The sequence below is a fragment of the Nymphaea colorata genome, chromosome 2 (genome assembly GCF_008831285.2).
Source record: "Nymphaea colorata isolate Beijing-Zhang1983 chromosome 2, ASM883128v2, whole genome shotgun sequence".
Lineage (NCBI taxonomy): Eukaryota > Viridiplantae > Streptophyta > Magnoliopsida > Nymphaeales > Nymphaeaceae > Nymphaea > Nymphaea colorata.
In genome coordinates this window covers 6,108,204-6,129,957 of record NC_045139.1, presented here as the reverse complement: position 1 = coordinate 6,129,957, position 21,754 = coordinate 6,108,204, and the positions used below count along the sequence as shown (strand labels likewise).

General features: G+C 38.2%; 3 protein-coding genes across 3 annotated transcripts; all 3 read right to left on the bottom strand.

Annotated features, from left to right (window-relative positions):
* Positions 1-777: 777 nt before the first annotated feature.
* Positions 778-7,446, bottom strand: LOC116247023 (uncharacterized). The gene is made up of 8 exons (XM_031618967.2): positions 6,984-7,446; positions 5,464-5,516; positions 4,134-4,193; positions 3,949-4,026; positions 2,630-2,759; positions 2,139-2,191; positions 1,824-2,006; positions 778-1,374 (listed from the first exon to the last, which is right to left on the bottom strand). Exons 1-8 carry the CDS (start codon positions 7,291-7,293, stop codon positions 1,228-1,230), a joined length of 1,014 nt encoding a protein of 337 aa, XP_031474827.1. The 5' UTR covers positions 7,294-7,446; the 3' UTR covers positions 778-1,227.
* An 860-nt stretch (positions 7,447-8,306) lies between these two features.
* Positions 8,307-12,182, bottom strand: LOC116246684 (bifunctional bis(5'-adenosyl)-triphosphatase/adenylylsulfatase FHIT-like). Its single transcript, XM_031618504.2, has 5 exons — positions 11,947-12,182; positions 11,009-11,116; positions 10,183-10,329; positions 8,718-8,816; positions 8,307-8,637 (listed from the first exon to the last, which is right to left on the bottom strand). Exons 1-5 carry the CDS (start codon positions 12,115-12,117, stop codon positions 8,524-8,526), a joined length of 639 nt encoding a protein of 212 aa, XP_031474364.1. The 5' UTR covers positions 12,118-12,182; the 3' UTR covers positions 8,307-8,523.
* Positions 12,183-19,763: 7,581 nt separating this feature from the next.
* Positions 19,764-21,279, bottom strand: LOC116248237 (transcription repressor OFP8-like). Its single transcript, XM_031620904.2, has one exon. The coding sequence runs from the start codon at positions 21,144-21,146 to the stop codon at positions 20,415-20,417; it is 732 nt and encodes a 243-aa protein (XP_031476764.1). The 5' UTR covers positions 21,147-21,279; the 3' UTR covers positions 19,764-20,414.
* Between the last annotated feature and the right edge of the window lie 475 nt (positions 21,280-21,754).

Here is a 21,754-nt window from a genome sequence, read left to right as displayed (position 1 = left end):
AATGATTTGTTCTTTGGGGTTCCCGAGTCCCTTCGCTTGCATGCCAGACTGGTCGGGCTTCAGGCTTACTGTGTTCTTGGTGTTGTACCAAGGGGCATACTTGACCCCCAGCAACGCCCAACGGATTTGAGTATGATATTAAACTACCAAGTTGTCAGTGAAATCCTTGTAAAAGCGCCGGACTCTTGGTACTGCTGACACTTTCAGCGTGAATGTTGCCAATCACACGAAAACTTCAAGTGGATCTGCTCTACATATTGCAAACTTAATGTGAACTCTGTCCGACTCACTGAGCTTTTTCCAAAATTCCTTGCAAAACGATGGTCGAGAGAAGAATGGAAAAAGATGATCCATGAGAGAAATTTTTGAAACTCAGTTACCTCGTACCTACCCACCCCTCTCCTCACTTTAAGCAGACTCAGTACGAGAGAGATTCACTTCAAGGAAGGAACAAAACATGGTATCTGTATCGGAGCAGAAAGGAATCTGCATTGGTTTGGATTGGCACCTTACTGGACTGATTTGGAACCCTTCACCGAACCTTTCACAAAGAAGAGGCTGATTTTAAGTGTGCAATAGGCGGAATGTGTGAATAAGCTGGTACTGCCCATTCTGGTTCATTCTACAAAACAATAGTGGCTTGGTCGCATTCTTAAATGTGTGGGTTAAATGATTCAATATCACCGCCACAGGATGATTATCTGGCAGATGATCAATTTGGGACATTGATGTTTACAGCATTAGTTGCATCACATGTTAAAATTGGTACACCCTATATCGGGGAAAGAAGAGAAAGATCTAATTATAAACAGAGCCAATGATAAACTAGAATGCGCAGATTCAACTAAGCTTGCAAAAGCAGCCTATGCAACAGATTAGGAAACTTAAAAATTTGATTTGCTCACAACATGATTTCCTTTGGTATTGAAGAGTATTCACTGACGGATCTAATTTGATTCGTCCTCCAGCAAAGTGCGAGTCGGTTGAAGCGCATGGAAGCACCAGACACTTGACTTTTACTTTTCTTCCACCACAAAGCCAAGGTCCAGGTCCAACAGTAACTCAAAATCTCAGAGGCAACTTGCTTTTCGCCATTTCAGAGCAGCTCGTCTGATTGCAGTCCGAAATTGAATGTTAGTGCTTCTGGTTCTTCTGAATCCAATATTCAGAGAGAGGCAGAATAAACAGCCCACTAAATGAATCTGCCCTCAACAAGTATATGACATATCACAAAGAGCTGCATGGTTTCCATTGTCTAACATTGGAACTCAATTTCTCAGGAACAGCTTGTGCCCATTGGTCCACGTCTGGTAGAGGTCCTGTGAGGGCAAGAAAATTGAGGCTTTCCCCTTGTTCCATTTTCTTCCAGTTCACCTGTTTTTTATGCAAAAAGAATGAACAGAGTCATAGACCACATCGGACATGCACGTAGATGGGAACAGTATTGCACTAGAATACTTCAATATATATATGTAATACTGTTTCTTGAATAACTATAATACTTTTTATATTTCTTGGGTGTCTTGGAACATAAATGCACAACAAACATTTGATATCAGTTGGAGCTAATAATGACCTAGATGCGAAGTTTTTGTGACTAGCGTCGCAGAGGTTTTCTCTTCTCTTGTTCTGTTTCTGTACATGAAAACTTATATTTTTTCAATAATTTTTATACAAGATGCATTGCCTTTGAGCCATCAGATACCGAAGCAAACCCTCAACAGTTATTTAGTAAAAAAAAGAGCATCACGCTCCATTATAAGCTAATTGGCTGGAACACAAAATCAGGGAAGAAGAAAAAACGAGTAGTGAGCTGGACATACTTCTGAAAAGGCTTCCCTCATTGCCTCCATTGTTGGGTTCTTTCCTAAGATACCATGGGAAGAGACATGTACATGGTCCATTCGTTTGCCAAGACTGCAATCTTCATCAAGAGTACCACCACAGTTCACCATTATACGGCCATTTGACATGAGCTTCTTCCCAAGTTGCATCCATGTTGAAACCTGTTACCATGCAGTTTAAAGAAGCATACATGTAACTTATGGAAGTTGTGGGATGAGTTCGTAACTTCTCTTATACTAAAGGGGTATTCGTCATTACTCTTAATCCAACCCAAACAAGAATCAGAAACAAACCTCTTCTAATTGAGGTAGAACCTCCCCATCAGCAAACAGATCCACCACAATACCTGAAAAACTCATAATAATCAAAGAGTTCAACAAAAAGGAAGAAGAAAATGCTTGGATTATCAGAACAACATGTCAAGTTGTGTAGATACAAATGCTTTGCTAAGGTAAAATCTGACTGCCTTTAGCTTTCAGAAAAAGAATTACAATCTGCTACTACGCTTTCATTGCATATTGGCAATTTTTTTGCAGTGTGATTTGTTTTCTTCAATAATATTTTGCAGCCCCATTATTTCAGTATGCTTATGTACTAGATGATTTCTTAAGCCTTTCTTCATGAAAGATAGAAAAAAGCACTTAATTCACTTGGTTTTCTCTTCACTGCAAGCATGTAAAGGAAACAGGACAGAGAGTATGAGAAGAACTATCAGATTTATTGTCGAAGAGTAAGTTGCTTCAGCAAATGACATTTGATAGCTTCTTGGTTTCTATTAGCTTACCAGCAAACCCACCAGGAACAGCAACATCAGGAGAAAGTGCATCACCAACATGAACACGAAGAACTCCACCAGCATCATTACGCTTCTCCAAGATAGACAAGCCGAGATACTCCCTTGCTTTATCTATCAGCTACATAGATGACGATTTAAGGAAAAGAAACATACATGAATTGCACTAGAAATGCATTTGCAATTGAGAAGGATAAGATGTGCAGCTATCAACCAAGATATCCTGAGGCTTAAAAATGATAATACGCAATGTTATCCATATCATACGATACGGACCTACCATATAGGTCTAGAAAACCTCTACGGTATGCTTACAATACACGATACGGTCATGTATTGTAAGCGTATTGCCCATATCATACGATACGGACGATACACCCCCATATCATACAATACAGGGAAAAACACAAAAATTAAAGTTTAAACACTCCTCCCTCTCTCTCTTCTTGTGTTTAAAGACTCCACGAGGCGTCGGAGGGAGAGATTTAGCTCATTTTCATAAAAAATAATGAGGATTCATCGATTTAGGAAATATTACTGTTGAATCATGAAAGATGATAACTATATGTTTTGAACTTATGAAGTTGTGATGTAAGATGATAACTAAAAAATAATGAGGATTCATCGATTTAGGAAATATTACCGTTGAATCATGAAAGATGATAACTATATGTAGCAAAGCAAGCTGCAAAGCATCAAAACAAAGTTGGATTGTTCAACATATACATAGATCAAATATCTATAAATGTCATCTCAACTCCATGATATCATTCTGAAGTTCAGTGAATAGTCCTACATGGGGGACTTGAGATGGACTCTGTACTTAGATGAGTTAGCTTCATTTGCAGACCCAGAAGTTGATTTAGTGGAACTCTGTAGAACAATATTAATTGTCACACTTGGAAACTCAAGGTACACTAGTCCAAGTCATGCTTATCTGAGAATGCACCTCTAAAATTCAAACTTGGCAGATACAGTTTATATAAGAGCCTTGTGAATCTAGCAGCTAAAAGGAAGCCAGGCTTTGACTGGTTCAAACTCACTCAGCTTAGCCAGTAGACTAGCCTCAGATTATTTATCCAGTCAGTGAGACAATTCATGGTATATACTGAATTACACATTTTCCTTCCACATAAAGCCACAGTCATGCTTGGTGAAGTAGCATTTCTACGTTTAGGTGACAGAAGACGGATCTCTAGTCTTCCTACCAGATCAAGCATATTCAGGTAGGAGTAATATGGGCATCCGGAAAAGGAAGTTCATTCACAAGAGAAGATAAAGAAAGCAAGCTAAACAAATGAATTTCTTACAATTTCATCAATCTCCCAACCATCAAGCTCCAAGGAAGGCCACAAGTCCAGCATCAAATGAGCTGCAGTTCCGCCACCCTAGGGACAGATTTTTGTGCACAGAACAAGTTCAATACAATTTTCACATAATAATCTAAAATACATGAGCTCCTTAAAATAAGTGAGAGCAGGTTATTGTCAATTACCAGACCCAACATAGCAATAGGACCTGAAGGTACAATAGCTGGAAGACTTGCAAACTCATCCTGAGTGAAACAAAACATGACCACAAAGTTTAAAAAGCCAAAAATTGAGTTCAACGTCTGAAAAAATACGTATGAATATAAAAGATGTAAGCAACATAACCATAAAAGCGTTGGGAAAATCTTTACAAACATAGATGGTACAGGAAAAAATAGAACATATGAATTTGAATAGGATTTATGTGGTTAGGTGAGCAACGACATGTGGCTTGATATTGACAATGGTAAAAGAACAAATTTACCACCCATGCTGCAGATGGTACTAGAAAGAGTCCAGTCAACTTGCATAGGGAGAATGAACATTCTTCTGTGAAGATGTTCAAAAATAGGAAAGGATGACGCTATTGAACAGTCACTGCAGTTTTCCATGATAAATGACAATGAGGAGACAGACAATGATGAACTGACATTTTTTTTTCAAATTCAAACAGCAGCCTGTTTCTTTGGAAATTTCGCACAGAAACTATCTTTTAGATAAAATTATTAAAGTTCTGCTATGTTCTCAAATGGATACAAAATGAGAACTTAATTACATAAATATCACTACCGGATGCAGTTGAAACACTAGAATAGTTAACACTTCTAATTCTACAATCAAAATACAAAGGCAAACATAAGCAAATCACTTGTTTCATGGGTTTGGTAGTTGCATATGAATGGGGAGTGGGAACATAAAGGCATCACATGAAAATAAAACAGTGTCATATATGGGGGAGAGAGAGAAAGATGTGGACGAGAGGATAGAACCAGAAATGATGATATGACAAAGTACTCTTCACATGCATATGGATTTTTTGCTTTAAACCTTGTGAACTTTTCTATCATTAGGATTATTAGTCAGTGAAGCATACGCAAATAAAAATATGGAAGCTTTCAAGAAATACCTGAAATGAAAGAAAAAAAGTTTTTATTAGGAAAGTATGCCCAACTGCCTAGAATAACCAGAATATGAAATCAGGAACTGGTTTGCTATCATTTTGTTCACAGTCAAATTGACAGACTGAAAGTTAAACCATGACACAACAATTGCATCATTAATCAGAGTGTATTGAAGAAGGCATAGTTCATAGTTCCTGAATTAGTTTGAGAACCTTTTGCATGAATGTCTTCAGAATATGTCCATGTATGCAACTAAGAAATAGTGGCAACTGATCTGATAGTAAGAACGGTAGAAATGATCCAAATACAGGACCATTCAGTTTTCTTAATCAAATGGTAAAAATGCAGATTAAAAAAGAAAAAAACAATCAAAGGAGAGAAAAGCATTCTTTACCCAATATGAACCTGTCCATTTTGTCTCCTTCATGTATATGCTGTGGATGTTATCTGCATGGATGTATTTTGTAACAGGGTCATAATCATATCAGACGTTATCAAAGTCAATTGCAAAAGTTTCAGATATCACAAACGTGATGATGCAAACAAAAGTAATGTGAACTGACATATTCAGATATCCTAGCAAGTCAATATGCATGTTCAAATCTGACTGCTAAACCGAATTCAGCTTACTGTTATGCCTATTGGAGGCACTATAGAACTTGACATGCTATTCCTTGCCTGTTTCCTACAGATACGTATTTGTCATTCATTATAGGTCGCATATGCATTCACGATTATATTTCTCAGGCAAGAAAGATCCATAAGCTTCTCCACTTTAAGATGCACGGATTACACTCTCATCTCCATTTTAACTGATTCGTGTACAAACGTATTTGTTGCTATATAGTTTAAACTACATACACTTTTTTATTCATCCATTATAGGATGCATGTTCATTCACAATTTTGTTTCTCTGGCAACAAAAAGGTTTTACAAGCCTCCCACTTTGAGCTGCATAGATTCAGAGTACTATGATAATATCTATACCTCAGTTCTCATGAAGTGTCGGTCAAAAAAGAACAGTAAGCAAAATGCTTGAGTTGAAAGCTTTCCAACAGACAATTTTTAAGTTTTAACTAATACACACAACATGTTTACTGTTTTGGAGTCTCGCAGGCAATTACTTAAACGCATCCCAAATGGAATCTTCCCCATTTATGAAAGGGCAGGGAAGATAGCCACTATTCAATAAAGCATTGCAAACTAGATGAGGAAACCTACTAATACGGAGACAAACAGATCTTTCTGCAATGCCCTATGACTGGAAGAGGCCGTAACTAAATTATGGCTGATCTATAAGCCCAGGTTCTTCTAAGATCAGTAGCCATATGATTAGCTAACAGCTAGCTCGCTTTAAGTACGGCCCCTCTTGGAATCGCAATGAAATTTAGAAGTGGGTCACGAAATGCCCGGCCCTTTGCGGTCCCGTCTTAAATGCAACTTCAACAAATGAAGCCATAAAACCATACTGAAGTCGCCCCATAAGTGCAACACTAGAAAGAGAACTATGTATCAGCCCACAAAGAAAAACCCACCCCAAACAGTGAAAGAGAAATATTAAATAGACATGCCACCAGCATCACCAAAAAAGAGAAAAGCATAGAATACAAAACCACAACGAGAAAACTCCATCGCCATAACCACTGGTCCACTAAAGAGAAAAACCGAAAGCACAAGCTGCAATTGGCCAACGCCAGCATCACCAAGAAACAGAAAAACAAAACAACAATTCAGCACGAAAAAGCAGCTTCACCATCACCAACAAAAAGAAACACGAAACATCATCCCGCAATGAAAAAACACTGCAACCACTTCATCCGGAAAGAGAAATAGAAAGCGCGAAACAACATGGCACTATGAAAAAGCACCAAAACCGTATCATCCGGAAAGAGAAATGAGAAACAAGACGCTTACGGGAAGGATCAAGGAGCAAGATCCTCGAATCGGTGGTATCAAGGATGACAATCTCATTATGGGGAGTCGTCATGGCGGTAAGAAGGGAGAATTCTGGCTCATCCTTCTCTTCTACGCCGGCTTGGGTGGGCTCCCGCCGACTCTTTGCAGCGAGCGGGAACAGACGCCTGGCTCTCGAACCGTGACAATGGAAACGTGTTGAGATGGACGAAGGCTTTCCGGCGGGTAATCTATGGCGAAGGAGACCGAGGCGAGGCTGGTGACCATTGATGCAGGGGAAGACGGTAACGGCAGCAGCAGTAGCAGCCATGGAACAAGCCCGGGGTGACGGGATAACCAACGGATATTTTTAACGGTCTGGATTTTCAATTGTTCGTAGGTCGGATGTAAGACTTGATCCAGAATCCACGGATTTCCCTTTCTTTGTCTCTGCGTTTATGCCATCAACGGGTTTTGCTATGGACATGTTAGAAATACGGTGAGTTCTAAACTTCTATCAGATATTTGGAAAATGCACCTGATCCAGAACTCATTATATCCTGTTTGGACCTACACCCAAATCCCATTGACGATTTGGTCTATATATATCGTCTTTCTCTGATATATTTTTTGGACCCACTCATCAAACCACGTTCCGATCTCATGGTATTAGTGTTTGCAGGGTCATCTCCCTGTTACCGCTGCTACAGTGGCCGAATGAACTAATCAGGACAGATTTGAAGCATATGTACGTGATATTATAAGCTGAGCCACTGCAAAAGAACATAGTTGTTGATAAAGAAGAAGCAGTTTACACAAGTGAACCAAGCAGAGTACTAATCTAAAACACAGATATAAGAGAGAGAGAGTGATAGAGAGAGAGGGGGCGCACTCTTCTCAACCCCAATAAAAGTAGCACTCATGGGAACTGAACTTCTCAACCCCAATAAAAGTAGCACTCATGGGAACTATGGGAACTGAACTGGAGATCCATTATTTTACGCACATCCCTTAGACCAGTTACATTATACCCCTTGGGGCAGAAAGAGAGGAAGAGAGAGACGTCTTCCTTGAATTTGCGAACCTTCCTTTTTTGGTTGCAGGTGAGAATGAAAATTGGTCGCAGCTGAGAATGAGTAACCTGTGATTACTCGTCAAAAGGTTGATGTTGTATCCACGATCAGCAAATTTCAAAACTGGAGTATTCTCAAGTGAAAATCATAATTAAAGTGTGCTTTTCCATATTTCATTGAGCTGTTCAGGACAAGCAAAGACTGCAATTTCTAGGCACATGAACTTTGAGAAAATTCATTTGGATTGTGTGTTTGCAATGGTCCAAGCAAATTATAGATGAATATTGTTAATTGCTTCCACCGAATCGGAGAGAAATTATGTCTGAATACATTCTAATTCGTGATATGAAACACATAATTGTTTTGCTTCGTAGGTGTAGGATTATTTTGTTGGTACAAATTTATACCGCTTTAAAGCAGCTCAACAAGACACTCTAATCATAACGAGAGAGCACATTCAAACAAGTATTCACGCTTGAAACCAAGAATCAGCCATTTTGAGGGATGAGCTTCCTTAGTTCTTCTGCCTCTTCTGCCATTTCATCCATTGTGCGATTCCTCCGCTCTGCATCTAAATTGAGCACATTTTCTTTATCTTCAATCTGCAATATGATCACTTATGTGATAATGCTAATACTCATGATGCTGAGGAGGAATAAAATTGCATGAATATCAAACTTACGGCATAATATATGTCATCGTTCTTGTCAAAATCACCTGCTCTCCTTGGGAGGATATGCACATGAACATGGGGAACTGTTTGGCCTGCTTCTGGACCGTCCTGTCACATCAGAAAAAACCATCATATGTTTGATTAATTCCAAGTACACTTAAGGCTATATATATAAATAGCCGGGTACACATAAATACTCAATCAGTACTCACCGGTCAACATGCAAATATTACAGATATTTGCATACAGAAATATTTCTGATATATGCAAAGCATGACACTAGAAACCGGTCAAATTTACCTAAAAACGGTTACCATTTTTTTATTTGAAAACAAGTACACAAAAACAAAAATCCGGTTCGGTTCCAACACACACAATTACAGAAAAACTGTGAGAACCCACTGGATCATGGTTTTAATTCCCTAAGCAAATCTTCAAGCTCGCAAGAATTGCTTGTGTTCTTAATAAGACCAATAGGCCCAGTGATGAATTATTTGTTATTTCCATGGAAAAAGAAAGGCACCGGAGCACGTAAGAAATATGCAGTTCCTCAAGGCTCATATCTGTTACAAGGTTTATTGAAGATGACCAGATAAGACGAGAAACCAAGAAACGACTAAACTTTTGTCAAGCTTAAGACACATGTGTCACCACGTATAGGATTCCAAGTCCTAGTGTTGAATTATGCTTTGATATCATTGTAATGAGCTAACCCATTCTAGGGCTATCATGCGTATAGGCGTGAGCTGTGTGAGCTGTACCATGCAACATTCTGCTATCCAGACTTTTGATCTGGCGAATCCCAACCCGTCTCCTAATAGTTTCGGTTTCATCTCAAAAAATGATAAGAATTAGTACAACCAAGCATTGCTCATTTGAATCAAATGAAGCGAAACAAATTTTAAACCTTTTTTCCCAGTTGTAGTAAAGAAAAATCTCGATAAAGACCTCATACATAGTGTTCTAAATTTCCTTTCATAAATATGGAGAGAATGGGATTTCCAGGCAGATGTTTTAGCTAGATGTGCTTTCCTTCCTACAGAAAAGCGACATTAGGGATGTCCATCATGATGTTCTCCGGTTCAAACTTCAAGTCATCACAACTAATGCCACCATCCCAACATCATTTCATATACTATTGACAGAACGTCTCAATAACTATTGACAGTTACAATTATAGTTAAGAGTGCCATCAGCTACAATCATCTAATAGCTCGTGAGAGTTGCACTATCATCTGTCTCTGTCATCATTGAGCCCTGAGAATTAGGTTAGCCATAAAAGAGACAATATGGTTTTCTAACGTTGAAGTTAATCTGCCTGAAAGCATTTGATTGCTCACTAATATTTTCACGAGGCAATTTTAAATTAAGCACTTAACAAAGATAAACCGTCTCACAACTTGACCTGTTGCTGACATATAAGAAATAGAGAGGAGTTTAAGTAGACATATTGACAAAGTTCAAAAACCATTACCTGAAGTGCAAATGTAAGGGAAGAAGCGCCAAAATAGCTTTCAACTTTGGAACCAATATGCCTTGCTGCAAGCCAGAGATCAGCAGTTTCTTCAGCAGTGAGATCAACAAACCGCTTTGCCAATCGCTTTGGAGTCACCAAAACATGTGTTCATTGTCAAGGAGATGAAACATTTCAAGAGCACAAACTACTGAAAATTAAAACCAAAAGTGGGCTAACAATACAGGTAATATTTGAGCATGGTAGGGAATCAAACTTGCAATGCTTATTAACTAATGCCATCTGCCTTCAAATGGCACAAAGAAAGGGAAGTTGCATACACAACAAATTAGGGTCCAAGCCATCAAAATCATCTGTCGTATGCAAAAGCCAAGCATTTCATGGTGCGAGGATGCAGTACAGACTAAGCATGATAACAACGTACCAGATTCCTCAAGATATGCAATGATAACAATATATAAGCTACCTCAAGAACTGACAAAAATTGCAAACAAACTTTGGAAGTGCATGCAGAAATCAGAAAGAATACAGTTTGATATCTTATAGTTACAAAATCTGTGGTCAGAAACAACATACAAAATGGCATTGACATACATTTACCGGAGCTACCCTTATATGTCCACTTGTTTCAATATTGAATATTTATAAAAAGAGGATATGACCTGTAAATATCAACAAATGCGAAGAGGTCAGCGTGCAAGTACTTATAGGTATAAACAGAGAGAATAGAAAAAGAAAAAAATGCCTGAAATAAGTCTTGAATGATTAATCAAAAGCGGGGAAAAAGGATGGAAGATGTTTATCAGACTCTAGAAGAATGACACTCACCCGGTACGACCGGCCTGATATTGACCAATGCAAAAGACAGATTCGTACTAAAGAACACTTGACGCTTATCAATTATGATTTCTCCAAATCTGTACACCTCTGGCTCCTGTTCTACAGGAGAGGCAGCTTCAGCAACATATTTGTCAGAACAACCATAATGATCCAACGATCACACAATCCAGTGAAAGAAATGATACTAAGTTATCGTATTGCTCGTTTATAGCACTACGCAGCCTCAACAAGAAAGAGAATTGCAAGTACATATAAAAAACCAGACGAAATTTAACAACGTGGTACTCGGAGTGTCATGGTAAACGTCTTTTGTCAATAAAGTGGACTAGTGAATAATCGTCAGACTATTCACCAACTTGTGTAAAAGAATGTGCTTAGCAATTATTTTCAATAGATCTCTGTTAGTTCAATCAGAGACGAATCTATAGCAAAAAAACATCACGACATCTCATCTACAAAAACGTTGGCCAAATGCTTAATACGCGTAATCAGAACCTGCTCAAAACGTGACGGAGTAAGTTTCTTGTTTGGGGGTTTTCTACTGGACGCCACGAACTCGTATATCATTATTCTTGTGATGTGGGGAGACTTGTTTCGATTGGGATAGAGAAAACAGCGTACAACTGGAAATTAGATAAAACCATCAACATCTTCGAAATAATTAATCAGAAAACTTGTGTTGATTGCATTTGAAAGATGCCCATTGTGACGAAGGGTACAACTATGTACAACTAAAATGGTTATCACAAAGTTCACGAAAGACCTACAGAAGGATTTCTTGAGATACAATGATATTGAAAGTTCTCTTTCACCCCCATTTTCTGTTTAAAAACAAACTGAGGAGGAGAAGGGGGACGGTGAAGACAATTTTCAGAGAAGCCATACGTGAGAGAGAGAGAGAGAGAGAGAGAGAGAGAGAGGAACCTTCTGCTGTTGGTGTTGTGGCGACATGGAAAGAACGCGGAAGGAATGGCGCCTGCGTCTGGGGCTGCAGTGGAAGAAGGGCAGCAGCCGCCCGCCTCTGGAGAGCAGTGACGCCGCCGGAGAGACCCTCATCTCTTGCGTCCGCCCAATTGCTCGTACCATTGCCTGCATTTCCTTTCTACGGTGCGTGTGCGTACGTGTGCGCGCGGCAACGAACAGAACGACGTTTTGTCGAAGCCGGTCGCCACTGGGCTGTCTCGGTCAGAGATAAGAGGACTCGACCAAGGCTAGCAGATTGGGTCCGTTGTTCAGCATCAACTTGAATTTTCCGATCAGGACCAATAAAGTCCAGCCAAGACAAAATTTATTAAGTTTTTAACAAATAATATAATATAATTTTAAATTTTATTGCTTTTCTATCTAAACACTATTCCCCCTTTGCTTTTCTACTTTTAATTTCAAGAACTGTTATCATTATTCTTATTTGTGTCAACAAATAGCCATAATATTGCCATTAAAATCTTTAATGTTTTAAATTTAGTTATTTGTAAAATATTACAATATTTTCAAATCTAACTAAGTATTGCTTTTCCCGGAAAAACACGCATATTCTAACATTTTATTTTCGTCTCCTTGTGTTAGAATCTTCACGCCCACATCCTTGAAATTTGAGTCCCCTATCTTGGTTTACGCTCTTTTATGTTGTCCTAGGTTCGAGATGCTTGGAAAGCAAGAGGAGAAAAAGCGTACGTTTCCCTTCATAATAACGATTAATTTTGGCAGAGATTCCAGAGAGGGCGTTTCACATACTTAAAACCATGTAATCAAGATATTCATTTTTTAAGAAATTATAATTTATTAAATGAATAGGCTATGTTGGTTCAAGAATTAGGAACTTGGAAACTTAGAATTTTTTATTCAATTCCAGTTTGAAGAGAAAAAATGATTCTGAAATTTTCATTCTTGAATTAAACGATCAAACACCCTATTAGTAACTCTCCGCACATCGTCAAAGGTTTCTAAGATGTCAGAAAAATGAACGTTAAGGATTTTAAATAAGAATAAACATTGAGTATGGTCATGACAGGAATAAACACCATATCTCCTAAATTCAATTTCAGCAAAAAACCAATGCAAAATTCTTGAGGATTTGGTCTTTAGAATCTGAACCATATATATATATATATATATTAGTTTAATCATTCTCATAAAAAAAATCTCATACCTAGTAAATATATTGTGTGATTATTTTGAATGCTAAAGCCTCACAAGATGGGAAAGATGTCTAATTACTTTTTTTTTTTTCCTTTCCTTCCATTATATAGCCTAACAAACAAGATTTTCGATAATTCCTTTCATTTTTCCAACAATATTTTTTCCCATCCATCCAAAAACATAGTGTATCCAACGGAATAAATGCAGCTGGACTTCGGATTGCTAAAGTTCGTAAATTCATTGCTAAAAAAATCATAAATCGTTATTAAAGCTACCATGCACAAACCGAATTCACACCATAAGCCTCCACTAATACCAACATAATTAATGATCATTTTTAGTGATAAAATTTTCATTTGAAGTCATCCAACAACATTCAGCAGGATGGGATTTTCCTCTTTCCCTCTCTCTCTCTTCTATATGTAAATATGTCATGATTAATTTGATAACTGTGTTTCCAAATCGTATTTTTTTCTTGAGTTGTGTGTTCTTTGTCAAATAGTGAAAATACGTTCTTCAAATCACGAAAATTTGGCATCAATTTTTATTGCCATGGGTTTTCAATTTTATAGTGTTGTTCTAGAATATTCTCCAAAACCTTTATGATATCCAATTTTGAGTCCATGAAAATAAAATGCCCGATAAAGTAGCACTTGCTTTTATTTCTTTAGTAAATGAAGAAATTCTATGAGTATATATGATGCCTTTTAAATTGTTAAAAAATGTTGCTTAAGCTTTTTTTTTTTTTTTGTGCTCGAACAGTTGCTTGTATATTAACAAAATATGGTTAAATATTTAACAACTTTGTTTCTAATTAACAGCCTTTTTGGATGCAAGGAGGGAAATAAGGAGAAAATGAAAGAAAAGATAGAGGTTTTAGTTGTTTGCATGTGCAGAGGGTCAGTAGCTTTGCCTCTCTCTCACATTCTTCGTCGGATCTCTGCTGTTTTGTGTTTTCTCGTATTACGCTTGTTTATTTCTTTCCACTGTGGCGGCATTCTTATCTTCTTCCTTCTGTTACTTTCTTCCTTTTTTGTTTCGACTTAGTTTTGTGCTTTTATCTTTCTCATGCATTTAATTGCAAATGAAAGCTGTAGAATTCATGAGCACCTTTATCATGGCCTGTTGCCCGGAACATTTGCATAAATGGAAGCTTGGTAGATGAAATGATGCCTTCTGTAGTGACACTGTTCTATCGAGAGTTTTAGCTTTGTGCTTTCTGTTTCTGTGCTATTAATGACTACTGTTGGAAAAATCTGCGTGAGCCTGAATGTTTCTTATATATCTATATGTTCTAAGTTGAGAATGTGAATAACGGATTCGCGATTCCGAATTCTTGTGCATTGAAGTTTGCAATAGTGATGCCCCATTTTTTTGCAGATATCAGTGCACAAGAAATCAGAACAATGCCTCCATCGTTCACATTCTCTACTAAGAAGATACGAAGTATTCAGGCTCAAGCAGCTGTCATTAGTAGCACAAAACAATAAGCATAAAGCTAAAAGATCTCGAACAATATCACTACAAAAGCCTTCATTTCATCTACCAAACTCCCATTTATGCAATTATTAAAGGCAACCCATGGTAAAGTTACTCTTAAATTTTACAGCTTTCATAAGCTTCGCATGCAACTAGGTACATGAAAAAGATCAGATATATATATATAAATATAAGAACCATGGGAATAGATTGTAACAATTAAATCTAAAAACTAGAGAAGGGAAATTTACAAACCGGTTCCACATCTATAAGCTAGCCTTTGATACATTTCCATATTCCACTTCACGCAGAATAAGAATGTGATTAGAAAAACTAATAGAGGACACCAGCAAGTTATAGTCAGGCCTGCACTGCTTCAGAGAGATGTTTTTGAGAAATCATATAAATAGAGAAGATACCATTAAGGAATGCAGTACAATGAGTCAAGCCAACTTGAGCTCGACTCGAAGTAGCTCTGTAAATTTGTCGGCTTAAGCGTAACCGAAAACTCGAACTTATAAATGAGCTGAGTTCACGTTATATGAACTTGACTCGAGTAAGCTTGCTCGTTTAATCAAGGTTTTGCAAACTTAAAGCTAAGAAAAGAGATCAAGTACTCAAATCTGGAGTCAACTAGCTTAAATGAGTTGACGTTGAGCCAGTACTTGGTCTATCGAGTCGAACTCAAGACATGAATTGAGTTGAGTCTGGCTGAGGTAGCTCGACTTGGCTGGTGTACAGCCCTAGAGATAATATTTTCATTTTATATCTTATTAAACGAGAGATAAAGAAAACAAAAACAACTACCTATCCATGAGAATGAAGGGGATACATAGTAACATCTAAATTTAAAATCTATAGAAGGAAATTTACAAACTAATTCTTTATCTAAAATAGTCTTTCATATATTTTTCATATTCAGCTTTAGGCAGGATGGGTGATCGTGATAAGAACAACATCATCATAGTTGGCAAACCCAGGAATCAGACTCAAATCGGTGGCTGACTGGGGTCGGTGAAGGGAAGGGGAAGGCCCTTTGGTGGCCTTCACTCAGGCAATGGGATTTCCTATCACGGATCACTCAGAACCACTTTGATAATTAGAATACTATGTGATTATTCTATGGTCCTCATGTTACAAAAATTAGACAAATTTATGTAAAAAGTAGAAGTCAGTGTTTCATGAATCTGCCCTCGTTTATTCATGGAACATTCAATACCATGTTATCCTCTTTAGGGGGTAACTTTTTAATATTTTCTTCTTTTTTATTTTAAAAGTATTAACTTCACTTATCTTTTTATTCGTAAATAGTTCCAAATATTTCCAGTTTGGATCGATGGCCTTTTTAAATCTCTTGGCTGACTGATCCGATTTAGAAACTGATTTTAACAACACTGACTGCAAGATGGCCCCATTTCAACTCTTTCTAAGAAAAGTTACAAAATGATGCTTTCAAACACAGCGAATACTAGTTCAGGTTCAATGTTTTTAGTTTTTACAATACGTTGTATTCCAGAAAAAGGATCAGGAGGGACCATTTTATGTCTTCATACTCTATGTCACAAAAATGCAAACTCCGTTTTGTTCTCCTCTTGAGAATATAGCAAATCATGAAAACGACCATCTAAAAGCAATTTTAAGCAGTCACAAAACTGAGGTACTATTTTTTATTATAAAATTTACATTTTACGGAAAATAACAGTTGAAAAAAATATCTGAAAAAAAGGAATTTTAAACGAGTACGTAACTCTATTAAAGCTGCGTATGAAAAGGGTAAGAAAATGTAGCATTTTTTTTTCCACCAATGGAGGAAACAAACAAGCTTTATAAGAGGTAAATAAGAAGAGTACGTACGATCTGCAAGATATGAAGCCCATACTTGTCTCATTTATGTTCTATTTCATGGGAAAATTAAATCCCATCGGAAGTGGTCTGCAAAGAAAATGTTTTCCTTTCCACCTCATGAAAGAATGCAGATCTTGGGTGAGAAAATGTTCTTCCTGTTAACTAAACCCAGGTCGTCGTCAACTTGGATTTGTTAAAGGGTGATGGTGGAAGAAAGATTTTAATATTGTGATTTTTTGTTTTTTTAAATGAAAGCAAGACTTACCACTAAGGCATCCGCTAATGAGAGCCATGTGGGATTCCGACACATTGCCGAATTGGGGGCGTACTTGGTGAAGACTGCACATATATCAATGAATTTTTATATGAAATTCTAAAAATTTTAAAATTAAAATATATTTTATGGATCATAAGATGATTAGAATCATTTTCTTTAGAAACATCATTTCATTTCGTAAGAGAAATCATAGCCACACATCACCATCAACTCAACTGTACTTTGTCATAAAATTTAGGGTTGCATTGATACCTGGTGTAGGCTGCTAATGCACCTAGGTCATAGGTTGGTTTCATTCAATTAATACAAGTAAGGTTAATAACCACGCCATTCGAACGAGCGACTGCCCACCCATCTCGAGCGACTTTGGATAGAAGGGTTAAGTCATAAGTTTCAACAAGCATGGGCTTGACCAGGCTCAATTTGGCTATTTAAAACTAGGAGAACTTTTATGCTCAATTTGGCTATTTAAAACTAGGAGAACTTTTATAGACAAACTTGAAACATTTGACAATAATAAAAAGGAAGACCTTACTTTGAGTCTTTCAATTAAAAAGTTATCTTAAAGTTCATTTTTTTTTTTTACCAAATGAACTACTAAAAGTTATAATTACGCACTAGGAAAAGACATTAAATACTAAACACCTAGGTTCCTTAGCGCACCTAGATTTCGCTTGCATGACTTTTTAGCAGTAATAAAAAAAAAATCTTACCTAACTGACATAGATGTCAATAAAAAATAATCTTTAGAGATACCAATGCAAACTAATGAATACAAAACTTATTTATATGGAGGCTCTTCTAGACATCCTACCCTATTAGCCTAATTTAAGTTAGTGATAGATCATGCATTACTAATTGATGAAAAATTACTTTTTATTACCAGTACAAAATAATTGATGAAAAATTACTTTTTATTACCAGTACAAAATTTAAGTGTACTTTTAGCAATATAAGAAAATCTAAGTTGTTTTTTTTTTTTTTTTCAAATCAAGACCAAAGGTTCAAATATGTTTTGTAAAAAACAAGAAAAAAGAAGACGGGGTTGAAAAAGTAAACCGGAAGAGACGACATGGCAAAGCTCCCGAGAGAGCAACGCCAATGAGGCTTGATCTTGACAACTTGGTCTGCAAACGCCACCTTCAAGATGTGTTGGTGTGAAAACTTTTCCCAAGTACGAATTCCTACGTTCTGGCCAGTTCCAAGGCCATCACGTGGGAGGTAACGGGTTCCGTGGACCACTCGGTGCCCCGGGACCGGCAATCACAGCCGCTGGATGCTAGAATCGACGGTTCTGCCGCGTCATATGCTCAAACAAAGGCGTCCATTAAATGCCCCCACTAAGCAACATCCTCGCATTCATTATAGAGCAAGCGACACCGCATGTGTTAGGATGTGTTTGATAGCGGCATTCGAAATGACTTAAGATTTTTATTTTACTACTACAAATAAAGAATTTAGATCTATGGTTGGATACGAAAACTCTACGCCGTCTGTTCCTTTGGGATTTGAAATCCAGCAATCAAACACAACCTTAAGGTGAAACATCCGCGGGAAGCGGCAAGCTTCTAAGCTAAGGTGTTTCACTTTCCCTTCATCGACAAGGACATGCTCCATAAATGGCAGCGCATTTTTTACAAGCATTTGGTTTTGGACTTTCTTTTGGCCCCTAAAAGTTAAAAACGATTCTGGCCTCTGGTCTCACCACGCGTCCAAGAGTTGGGTGGGAAAGGGACATCGATTTCATTGTTATTATTAGTGTTTGTTGTCATCGATGGATCTCATTCTTGAGAAAATTTTTCCAAGGAATGTACTTCTCCTTTTCCTCTATCCTAGAGATTTGATTTTCTCCTGAGTTCATCTTGAATCAGGTAGACCGTCCTATCGAATTTTAAATTCTTGTGTAGGTAATCCGAATTGACCCATTTAATTGCACCTGCAGTTCTCACGCCATTTGCAATTTAAAGCATGAAAATCCAACTGATGACCGAACTTTCACTGGCTCAACAGTACTGCATGCTCTAAAGACAATTAAGATGTGATAAGAGGGCATAAATATTATTAAGAAAATAATAAGTGTGATTAAGAAAAATAAACTAGATCCGACACACATCTGACAAAATAATATGTATCTTGAATTTCTTCTTCCCATGTTGAAACTGGGGATCCTCATCTGGATTTCAATCCAAGTCTGCTGTGAGAATTTCATAAACCACGTTCGGCCTTGACTCTTATCATTTAATTCAGATACTGGATCTGTCCAACTTCTTTCGTGCCAGATCCGGAAACATAGTGCATCCGGTACAGAATCGAAACCAGGTCACGTGAATCCTGCGACTCCTTACCTCATTAGTGGCCACACTTTACCGCCACCAATCCCTTTATTTTATTCCTTTCTCGAGCTTCCTGTCAACAGGATGACATAAATTACAACGATACAAGTTTAAGAAGTCAGACTTCATAAAAAAAACGTTTCATCTTGATATAATGAACTTTATTTTTAAATTTTGTTGCTTTTAGCAATATTTTGAAAAAAAGGAGTACATTGCAGATGTTCCGAAAGCTCACATGAACGAAGTTTCTTGTGGTAGCAAGCAAACACGGTGTTTGTATAATAAAATCGATTTTCTGAGGCCAACCACCAATCCGCCTTAGCGATGTTTTCTATATAATTAAACGCGTAATAGAAACGGGAGCCTTCCTGTATTGTGTCATTAAACTATATATTTCTAAGATCTGAGATTTCAACTCAAAGAAAAAAAATATGAGGGTGCTTTCACATGAAAAGACATTTTTTATGTTGTTTTTTTTTTTTCTCTCCACATAATGGAGAAGCGAGATTCGGTGAAGGATCCACATTTGATTTAGGGTAAACGAAATAATAAACAAAGAAGATTTCAAAGTATGATGTTTCACATCCTTAAGTTGTTGGTGCGATGCGATTGCCGGTAGCAATTTCTGGTAGCGTCAACTTTTTGTGCTGTTAAAAAAGATACCGATATACAAATAGTGCATAGCAGGAATTCAAGCACCATAAAATAACCTTGTACGATCACTTTCTCATACTCTCACAAGAAAACCTTTTCAACTTAATTCACCTATGGTAACTTTCATTGTTATGAAAGTTCTACTTATGAAAAACAAGCATGATCTTGTTTTGATCATATATTTGAGATTTTGGAGTGAAAGCCAATTATCTCAAAAGGGACGCTTCTAGTTTTACTTTTTACCAACCGTTAAAAAGCAGGCTCTACTTGTGAAAAAGGGTAAAGGCTTTCTTTCCCTCACATGAAAGAGGCTGCCTTCTGCGGAGGACCATTTTCTCGTGTTTGCATTTGCCTGAGAAAATGATTCCGAGAGAGATGTCTGCAATGGTGAAGCATAATTCTCCACCTCAACAAACCCAAAAACAGAAGGAAGATTTCTCCACTCCCAAACAGAAATTTTACCACATGTACTTTTAATTTCCACTCAAGGAGAAGAACTTAGTAGAAATGGAATTCCAATTCCTACGGATCTTCAGGGATCCAAATGCAACAAACAGAGAAAATGGAGAAGGGAGTTGTGGGCAGAAGGAATGAACAGTGTTGCGCCTCTAGGAAATGACCAATGCATCCCTTTACAAGAAGAAATCGGAGACTGGACTATATTTTTACAAGTATTTTGGAGTAAAAGTGTAATTTGCTACGCCGCCGCGCTGCTCGTCGTGGTGGTGGTGGCGGTGGCGTCCACGCGGTGGCGGAGAGAAGAATTCGCTCCAGATCTCGACGAAGGCGCGAAGGATGAGATCGTGGTGCTGAGGGGAATTAAGCGAGAGAAAGCAACGGAGGAGCTCCCGGAGGTCGTCAACCGCCACGATCTCCTTCTCCACTATCATCTGGAGCATCGACCACCGGAAATCGGCAAGAGGGTCGTCGGAAGTCTTCACCACCGCCACGCTCTCCCCCAGCCGCCCCTCCCCAGACACCTTCTCCGGCGGAGGAAGCGCAGGAAGAGGGGAGGGGGTCCTTGGGAGCGGGTCCTTTGTTGACCAGGCGAGGAGGCTCTGCTCGAGCTCGTTAAGCTGGCAGAGGAGGCCGGAGAAGGTGAGGCCGGAGAGGTCGTCCTCATCGGTGGTGGCGGAGAATTCGTCGGAGAAGCTCTTCCCGAGGGCGAAAGTTTCGCTGGAGGAGATGGAGGGACCAAGGTCGTCGGACGACGATTGCTTGGTGGCAGGGGAGGGAGCGTCGGGAAGAAGTCGCTGGGGCTTGAGCAGGGAAGACGGCGGTGGATGCGGCGACGGAGACGACGGCCTCTGCTTCCCTGGGAAGAAGATTTTAGAGCCGCGGCAACCGCAGCCTACCGAGACCACGAGCGGGTGACGGTGCCTCTTACTGGTCGACATTGGTGGTGGCTTGGTGCTGCTCCTCTCCCTCTCTCAACCATTCAGGGAAAGGGGAGAACTTGAGGGCGTTGCTCTTTCACTCTCGCTCTACAGAACTGCGGATTATATACAAGATATTAATTCTCTCTCTCTCTCTCTCTCTCTCTCTCTCTCTCTCTCTCTCTCTCTCTATATATATATATATATATATATATATATATATATATATATATATATATATATATATATAGCAAAAGCATGTGAGAAGTATATGTACACTAAACGACTTCAGTGGAGCGTACGCTAGCTTCTTTCAAATATCTCCGACCATAAAACTAGTCGCATTCATGTAATCTTTGTGTTCAAGAGCCCAAAAATCAAAAGATCATTATCGACCCTTACCAAACATAAAAGTTAGGTTTTAGTTCTTCTCCTTTGTGACAGTGATTGAGTAAGAAAATACGTAACCTTTAGGTCAAGTGTCCATCCATACATTTAGTTCGTTCCCAGAAAGAAATACCTTTTACTTGAGGCTAGGGCCATTTGCACTTTTAAAGTGCTTAGAATCAGTTTCGCAAATACACAAACACCAGCTATGAAAGGCACAAACAACCAACTCCGGTAGGCAG

Coding starts and splice junctions, on each gene's coding strand:
- LOC116247023 (XM_031618967.2), bottom strand. CDS start 7,293: ATGGCTGCTACTGCTGCTGCCGTTACCGTCTTCCCCTGCATCAATGGT. Junction 5,517..6,983: donor CTTGCTCCTTGATCCTTCCC/GTAAGCGTCTTG, acceptor ACATCCATGCAG/ATAACATCCACAGCATATAC. Junction 2,760..3,948: donor GTTGGGAGATTGATGAAATT/GTAAGAAATTCA, acceptor TCATCTATGTAG/CTGATAGATAAAGCAAGGGA.
- LOC116246684 (XM_031618504.2), bottom strand. CDS start 12,117: ATGCAGGCAATGGTACGAGCAATTGGGCGGACGCAAGAGATGAGGGTC. Junction 10,330..11,008: donor TCAGGCCGGTCGTACCGGGT/GAGTGTCATTCT, acceptor TGACAATGAACA/CATGTTTTGGTGACTCCAAA. Junction 8,817..10,182: donor CCCTTACATTTGCACTTCAG/GTAATGGTTTTT, acceptor CTGATGTGACAG/GACGGTCCAGAAGCAGGCCA.
- LOC116248237 (XM_031620904.2), bottom strand. CDS start 21,146: ATGTCGACCAGTAAGAGGCACCGTCACCCGCTCGTGGTCTCGGTAGGC.